This window comes from Ixodes scapularis, unplaced genomic scaffold (assembly GCF_016920785.2).
Source record: "Ixodes scapularis isolate PalLabHiFi unplaced genomic scaffold, ASM1692078v2 PGA_scaffold1__304_contigs__length_218370807, whole genome shotgun sequence".
NCBI classification, from domain to species: Eukaryota; Metazoa; Arthropoda; class Arachnida; order Ixodida; family Ixodidae; genus Ixodes; species Ixodes scapularis.
Window position 1 is genome coordinate 84,455,545 of NW_024609846.1, and position 9,185 is coordinate 84,464,729.

The window sequence follows — 9,185 nt, forward strand, 5'->3', positions numbered from 1 at the left end:
CGGGGATCTGAACTACGAGGTGATGCCCGACGGAACACGGACTTCATCACGCCGCGCTCCACGACCGGAAGTCGTCCACGTCGTGCGCCTCAAGCCGTACTACGCGCGATAAGACTGCGAACTGTGATCTTGTGCACCGCTTGATAGGATTGTGTTATAGCGAGCCTCCGTATTTTCCCATTTTTTTGTTTGTTTCGCTCTGTTTTGTTGCCTTTTACGTGGCATCGAGACGATGCCTTTTTAAAGGGGGGAGTAATGCCACGCTCGTCAGCGAGCGACCGCGCGCGTGGCCGCGGAGTGAGCGCCCGGCAGTCGAAGAGTGCAGACGCGCGATGGCTCGCTCTGATAGCGAGGTCATAACGGCCGACGCCGGCCGCGGTGACAGGCATTTTTGCATCCCTGCCGACTACCGGATCGTGCTGCCGACGTTGCCGGTTGGAGACAAAGGAAAAAATCAAGTCTACCTTCACTGCGATGTGAACGCCAGGCCTATAAGGATCGTCGACTTCAAGGAGCCCTTGGAAAAAGCGGACCTTCGAAAGGATGTAGCAGGGCTAGGTGTGTGCCAAATGGGACACGTGTGGCTCTGTAGCCTAAAAAGTGCGGCAGCGAAAGAACGACTGCTACAGCTTGGCCGGCTCACGGTGAAGGGAAAGCTGTGCATCCCCGTAGACCCCAACCGGCAGGAAGTTCGGGCCAAGTTACATTGGGTCCCGTTCGACGTATCCAACGACACTCTCCGGAAGGCACTGGAAGAGTACGGCACAGTTCACGAGGTGACCAAAGAGAAGTGGCGAGTGGAAGGCTTTGAAGACATCGAGTCGACCACCAGGATTGCTAAACTGACACTCAAGGAAGGCAAGACGCCGGAGAACCTACCTCATCAGCTAAGGCTTCAGGGGGGCACGATCCTCGTTGTCGTACCCGGGCGGGCGCCGTTATGCCTGCGGTGCCGAAGGCAAGGACATATACGACGCGATTGCCGTGTACCTCGGTGCGGGCATTGCCGTGGCTTCGGACATGTGGCCCAAGACTGTGCACGCACGTACGCGAGTGCTGTAGTCAGCCGAGCGAGCGACGAGGGATGCGACCTCATCATGGATGAAGCGGAAGCAGAGGAGGCCGCAACATCGTCGACGCCATTTGAAAGGGCACAGCAAGAAAAGGCGACAGTCGAAGGTCAAGACAACAAGAGAGCGGAGGCGACAGTCCGAGACGAAAAGCGCACGGTGACGGCTCCTGAAGCCAACGAAAACGAGGGGCAGGCGACAACGCCTGGAAAACCTTCACCGGATGAAGTGGCGGTGACGGCGATGGGGAGCACCGGCACCGAGTCGGCAGCCATCGAGTGTGAGCCAGCCATGGAACTGGATCCCTCAAAGGTGAAACGGCGACTGGCCGACGAGTCTCCGAAAAACGGCGCACCGGTACAGCAGTGGTCTGAGGGGGAGTTTCAGCTGATAGGTAAAAAAGGTCGCTACGTCAGCAAACTGCGGTCCTCGTCGCTGACCCGCGACGGGGGTCTGTCGCAGTGAGTAGTGACCCTGGTATAATATGACGCAAAGGGTAACCGCCGGAAGCTGGGTCTGACACTATAAAAAAAAAAACGGCACAACTAGCGTCTGGTTTGCGCATAGGGACCCTTAAAGGGGTACTCCGCCGATTTTTGAGCTACCTCAACTAACTATATTTTCTGACTCCCCGGCCTTTACCCTTTCTGGTATGCTATTTAGTATCGTGAAATTCATGATAGTTATTGCGAAATCGGCAAATGAAAATCATGCAAAAACAAACATTCAAATATACCCGCCCTTTTCAGGGCCGTGACGTCATTGGAAGGTCAGCTTGCCAGTCGGGCGAGCAGTCTAAAAAATAGAATATGTCAATCATTTGTTCCGTGATGGAGCGCGGGGACTAGAGCGAGCTTCCAAAGCATTCATTTGACACCATGAAACTGCTTCAAATCAGTTGGGAACAAATTCTACAGTCCAAAGAGTGAACCCCTGCACTTCCAATGACGTCACTTTTCCATTGTTGCCAGTAGAGACTTTCAGTTTGAAAAACACGGTGAGGACCAAAATTGTAAATTCAATAACTTCGTGAAAAAAAATTATTTTGACCTAATATTTGGGATACTATTTTGGCGATGTTGTTTGGCGAGTTTAGCAAAATTTCAAGCAAATCGGGGACCATGAAGAAATCGGCGGAGTTCCCCTTTAACGTTAGGGGACTTGCGGCACGCCGCCGACAGTGCACCAGCTGAGTCGCCTTCTCTTAGAGAAGGACCTAGACGTTTTGGCGGTTCAGGAGACGAAGGTTGAAAGTGAGAGTCGGACCGAGTTCCTGGTAAAACCGTTTACGTCGAGGTATAATGTCTGCGTCAGCCATGCTGTAGGTAAATCTGGAGGATGTTGTCTGTTCTTGAGGAGAGCTGCTGGGCTCATCGAAGAGAACGTTGTATCGTGTGAATCGGGAAGGCTTGTTCTCTGCGATTTTGTTTTCCTAAATCAAAAGTGGAGGGTTATGTGCATTTATGCGCCAAACGTGGAAAGTGAGCGACGCGCCTTTTTTGAATATATCGACAGATTTGTAATTAGTGACCGATTTACAATACTGATGGGAGACTTTAATTGTGTTTGTATGCCAGAAGACCGGACAAATCAAAGACGAAATAGTGATAGGTCTAGCGAAGTTTTAAATCAGTTGATTCAAGATAAGGGGCTCGAAGACCTGGCACCCTGCATAACACCGGGACATTGGGTCCTTTACACGCACCACCAAGGCAGAGGTCATGCCAGGCTTGACAGGGTATATGTTTCAGCGGATTTAGTACCCCAATGTAACGATTTCGCGGTCAGTCATGTCTCGTTTAGCGATCACAGTTTGGTGAGTTTTACCTTGGGTCAGCGTAAAAAACAAACTAGCTTTTCGTGGGAGTTGTGGAAGTTAAACGCAAAGCTCCTCGAGGACCAAGAATTGACAGGGAAAATCGAAACTAAGCTAGGCAGACTAGAAGACGTTTCGGAAAATAGCATATGTGAGGAATGGGAGCTATTTAAACAGCAAGTGAAGATTGACGCGATTGAACGAGCGACTAACATTAAGCGGGAAGAGCGAAGGGTAGAAAACGGTCTTCGACAGGATTTACAAAGGCTTTATGTAGAGGAAGAGAGAACGCCAGGAGCCTTCAAAGACGACATAAGCACTATCAAGGCTAAGCTTGAAAAAATAGATGAAGACAGATATAAAGGGGCAATCGTTCGTGCCCGTGCGATGAACTTGATTGTCGGGGAAACGCCCACAAAAAGGGCACTTGCGTTGGAAAAAAAGTATGCTAGCGGGAACCGGATTGAAGAAATAGAGTACAGAGGCGCAGTAACTCGAGATCAGGACAGTATTCAGCATGCTTTTGTGGAGTTTTATACACATTTGTTTGAAAAGAAAATACCAAAAGAAAAGGGGTTTGATACGGAATTTCTGCCAAGTCAGCCGAAGCTAGATAGCGATACTACGACGTTTTTAGAAGATCCGATTAGTTTATCAGAGGTCGAAAAAGCGATAGATGACCTAAGCGTAGGCAAGTCACCGGGACCGGATGGTTTGAGCACGGCCTTCTATGAGAAGTTTAAACAGCGAATTGCACCGGTTCTACATAGAGTTTTTTCTCAGTCCTATCAGAAAAAAGAATTACCACTTTCTTTCTTGTGCACGCACACGGTCTTGATACCTAAGTGTAATGACGCCGATAAGCTCCGTAGTACTAGTAATTACAGACCAATTACCCTGGCCAACGTTGACTATAAAGTGCTAATGAAGGTTTTAGCCAGTAGATTGCAGCATGTTATATGGAAAATCGTAGGGCCGCACCAAACCTGTGGGATAAAGGGTCGTAGCATTGGCACAAACATACACATTACGCGAAGTGTTCTAGAGGTCTGTGACGCGGAATATCGGAAAGCAGCTATACTTCAGATAGATCTTGAAAAAGCATTTGATCGGGTGTGCCATGATGTTCTGTTTACCATTTTACAACATGTGGGAGTTGGATCTGTGCTGCTGGAGGGGGTAAGGATGGCATATGTAAACTGCAAAACTAAACTAGTAATTAATAAAACAGTTAGTACGGGGATTAACGTCCGCTCTTCAGTACGGCAGGGATGTCCCTTATCACCCTTGCTTTTCGCAATCTACCTAGAGCCCTTTTGCCGCTGTGTCATTCAATCTCAAGACATTAGGGGTTTTACACTACAGGACTGTGACATTAAAATATTGGCATACGCAGACGATGTTGCCATTTTTTGTTCGGACCCTCAAAGTGTGTTAAAAGCTGTTGAATTGACCAAAAGGTTTTGTGAGGTCACTGCCTGCGCGGTGAATTGGTCAAAGTGCGTAGGGTTATGGCATGGTGAGTGGACGACTGCTCCAGTTGTTTTTGGGAATGTTCACTGGTCACGGACGCCATCAAAGTACCTAGGTGTTCCTCTGGAACAGTACCGTGAGCCCACAGATTACTGGCGAGAAGAAGTAGCTAAACTTAAGTCCACTGCCGAGAGGTGGGTACGGAGGGATTTATCCATTTTCGCGAGAGCGACTGTGTGCAATGTGTTTCTTCTGTCCAAACTGTGGTATGTCCTCCAAGTGCTGCAGTGTTCGAGAATCAACATTCAGCGGATTCACCGTGTATTTGCAGTGTTTATTTGGGCATCCCAATCGGAGCGAAATCGCCGTACCAATCTTTTTTTTAAGCCCAAAGCGGGGGGTGTCGGACTGTGCCACGTATTTGTCCGACAACTCGTCTCACGCTTTATGTTTATCCGTGACCAGCGTGATCCTTTTCTTCGAACCGTTATTCAGACAAGACTGTTTGACGTTTTACCGGGATTTGTTGTTTCGTCCTGCCGGGTACGTTGCGGACCTCTGTCGGGTTTTTTGCGCGAAGTTGTATCTGCCTGCCGTTTTCTGTTCGTTCGTTTTTCTATGAACTACAGTGCAGTCCACTTATAACGATATTGAGAAAACCGCAAAATCCAATCGTTATAGCCGATTATCGTTATATCTGGACCGACAAAAAAAAACACAAAGAGAAGTTACTTACGGGCGATGAGTGAATCAGGTCGTACAACGCGAGCCGAGGCAAAGAAAACCGAAGGCTTTATTAAAAGGTACGAAAATGACTATAAAATAATTTAAGCATGCTTAAAAAAGTCGGAAATTTGCGCTTGCTTGAGCTGAAGTTTGACAATTGCCGTGTGTGCCAGCGGTCAGACGACCAGTGGTCAGACAAGTGCCAGCGGTCACGACGACCAGCTTTCGCTGGTCGTCGTGACCGCTGGTGCCAGCCTTCTTCAAGACATCTCCAGCCTTGATGATTGTAGAAATCGTTGATTGAGACAGCTCGTATCTTTTTGCGAGGCTACCAACCTTGAATCCTTGTCGGAAATCCCGGTGAATTCGCTGCTTCACCTCCAGAGATATCGCTTTGCGCTTAGTCGGCGCCATTTTTACCTCACGAACGTACGAACGTGCGGAAACGGGGGAAAACTAGGAAGCGTTGCGCGGCGGCGGCCAAGCAAGCTCTTTCTCTCCTCCCTTCAGCGATTGCGATGACGATAGCACTTAGTTCCGAAGGATGAGGCTGAACTTTTTAAATCGGGCGGCGCCTCGCGTCACCTAGCGGATCTTTCCACGCCGACCGGTTTTTGATATTTTTACTAGTTTTCATGTCGTTCGCTTCAAGTATTTTAATTTTTCTCAAATTTCCAGGCAAATTTTTCGTGATAAGCACCTTCCGGGCGGCCAGAATTCTATCGTTGTATCCGATATGTCGCCGATAATTCTATCGTTATATATGGTTTATTTTTACATAGGGGCGATGGGAGAATTGACAAATCTAAAAAATTTGATCGCTATAAGCGATATATCGTTATATCTGGTATCGTTATAAGTGGATTACACTGTATTTGTCTAGTGTATCACGCAAACATTTGACGCGTGACCTAGTGGCTACGTTGTTGCCCATGCCAACGTATAGGGCCATAGGCCCTGGAGCCCCAGGAGATGATGTGTTACAGCGAGTCAAGAACGCCATGGTACCAGCGGCGGTTAAAACTTTCTTTTTTAAATTACACAGCGAAACGTTGCCAGTAAAGACTTTTTTGGAGGCTAAGGGCATGAACCTCTACTGGTCGGTAAATTGTATTTTGTGCAAACAACCGGAGAGCATCGAACATGTCTTTTTGGGATGCTGGGATGCTCTTCTTTTTTGGGACGTGCTTCAGCGCACCCTGTCACCTCAAGGAACCCGGTTCCTACCAATAGAACGTGAACCTGTGCCCTACGACATAATCATGCTCCTGGGGCTCCACGGCATATGGAAGAGCAGAATGGCGGTGCGGCATGCTGATGTTGACGCACGCAACCCCCGAGAGTACTTCATTGAAACTATCAAATGGTTAAGAGAATGTTATAAAAAGATAAATACTGATGTGGAATGGTTACCAGTTCTGGACGATTTGGCCGTGCTTAAAACCGTTTAAATTAATCATCGCAACGACCTTCAGCCAAGCCTGGCTGATAGGCTTTTAACCCCTCCATGTTAAGCAATTTCTGCTGTTTTCGGGGCACCTTATTTTTATCAATATGTGTATCATATGTAACCTGGCAATAAAAAAAAAAAAAAAAAAAAAAACCGCGCGCGTGGTTGCGTGGTTACCGTGCTTGACTGTCGTGCAGAAAGTCTGGGTTCGATTCCAGTCAGTGGAATGCTCTTTTATTTGTTCTTTCATTGCGAGTTCGAGAACATTCTTGTCAGATCGAGTTCTGAATGTTCCAGTTGCCGAACAATCTAGGTCGGTACACATCAGCGCAGCGATGTGTACCGACCTGGGACCGGACATTGCGGAGTAATGTTTTAGGCTGTTAAGTTGTACTAATTACCTATGAAAGTATTGTTTTGTACCCACTAACTTAGTGTAATTGTAGCATCTTCTAGGGAAGGGGTAATGCAGTGTTTGTGTCCTGATAAACAAATAGCTAACACATTGCCACGTTACGTTATGTTACAAAGCCGCCCCTTTCCCTCTCGCTCTTTCTCTCTCTCGGACGGCCCACTTCTAACACACAACACAAATCCCTTTAAATAATCAAGGATTCGCAAACACGGTTTATCGTCTATGAAATAAGACTTCGAAAACAGCAAGGGACGAGCGCCCGCACGCCAAACTAAAATGCACATTGATGACAATGCGTCATTCATTCTTTAGTATAATTATGCTTTACTTTAGGGTTGAGTAGATGACAGTTTGATTTTTTTATTACTTTGTATACGAGACAGGATCGGTGGCTAATTAACATGCTTCCTTACAACTACATTTTTCCGTCGCAACAGATCCGAGAGTGCTCCTTCCAGTTTACCAAGGCTGTTAACGCAAGGCGGGACAAGCTGAGCGTCAAGACTCTCTGCGGGGATACCCTTGAGGTTCAAGCATGATTCACAAGAGTGAGGCACCTCCCTTTCGTTCCGGATGCGTTCCGCTTGGAATGTGCCACCGACTTGCTCTCAGACAAGCCAAACCTTCAGCCGCTGAACGCTGCGTGCCTGAACCAATTCGAGAGGTACTTAAGAGTGTTTTGGTTTACCAACAGCCTGCTCAGGGACACCTGGGGGCAATTTGCCAAGCGAGGTGCCAGGACAACAAACAACGTGGAGGGCAGGCACAACGGTCTGCATAGCGCCTGTCAAGCAGACATCCCGACCTGGGCAGAGTTTCTGCAATTCCTGAAGTCGGTTCAGCGTGCAGCGCAAAACAGGAGTCAAGCCCTACTGCTTGAACCTCTGGCCATGGCTCAACCGGAATCCCACGCCATCCAAACCAGCAGCAGCAGACTGCACCAGGAAATGGATGCCTTCGCATCTTTTATCGGCTGTCACCCGCCCACGCTTGTTGATGTCCGTAATTACATCGACAGAATTGCCAGCATTGGCGCGCTCCCAGTCTCACATTGAGCTGAGTAACGGCGCTTGAAAAGGCGACACTAGTTTTGCATGCGTGAATTGAACAGACTTGTATTGAACAACGTGTCGTTTTCAATCCGTTCTATGGTGTATACACGCAGCATGGTGTGCTGCTTACGTTAGGAATACTTATTATGAAAGCTCTTGCAACCCCGTTTAATGTTGCTTATATAAAGTATGATCGAGATATGTATGAATGGCAGCGCGCGAAAAACTGCGGGAGGCACAGAATGCGCCGACCCCTGTCCCAGGTCTTCAGACTAATGTCACTAGCAGTGACCTTAAAGGCCCGTTCACACCTCTTAAAACTGGGTTCCTTGAAACCTATCGCAACGAGAGGACACACTGGCGCCATCAATTGCGTAGCAATGTAAACTTGGCAGTCCGGCATATTTTCTATTTCTCTCGGGCATTATCCTTTCTTTCTTGGCTCGAAAACATTTTGTCAACCTTATAAACGAGCCTTCCTTATAGGTATTTCGCACATTTTACCTCGGAGATCCCGCAAAACCTTCACTCTTGTGAAATGCAGTTCCAGAGTCACTGCATAGATGGCGCCAGCGTGCCAGTGTGTTTCTCGCTTTAAGAAATTTTAAGTGGCTTCAACAAGTCTCGTCTCTCTCGGTCGTACTCGGTTGCAAGGCTGTGAACGGGCCTTAATTCGGACTGGGGTACAGTCACATGTGCTCTTTATCGAGGGAGCTAGCGAAGCTAGGATTGCAGCGATCAAAGTATGCGGTGCCGAATCTGAAGCATGCTGTATTGAACCATGGTTAAAAGCGCTAAAAAAGACGTACACAAGATAGAAGACAAACACTGGTGCTACTCACAACTGTGTACGTCTTCTTTAGCGCTTTTAAACATGGTTCAATACAGTCAACACCAACTAGCTCTACAACAAGTTCTTTTACTGAAGCATGCTCGGTTTCTTTGTACACACTGCATGTGTTCGGCCTGTCTCGGAAAAAGATTCAGGGTGAACGACTAAAATAAGGTGATGATGAATGCACGTGTAATTTTGAAAACACGGCGTTTCTCTTTTTTTTTTTCTTGTTTTTTTATGTTTTTTTGCGTTTTTCATTCCTTTTGGTTATGAACCACTAGCTTATTCAAAGTTTTAGTTAGCGTTATTTTATCTTTGCTTCGATCACCATAATCTGATTACAATATG

At 47.4% G+C, this 9,185-nt stretch overlaps 1 protein-coding gene across 1 annotated transcript; it reads left to right on the top strand.

Annotated features, from left to right (window-relative positions):
• Window positions 1-824: 824 nt before the first annotated feature.
• Window positions 825-1,585, top strand: LOC115330419 (the record flags this gene model as incomplete). Its single annotated transcript, XM_040216609.3, has 1 exon — window positions 825-1,585. A coding segment is annotated over one exon (711 nt), but the record flags the coding sequence as incomplete, so codon positions are not given.
• Between the last annotated feature and the right edge of the window lie 7,600 nt (window positions 1,586-9,185).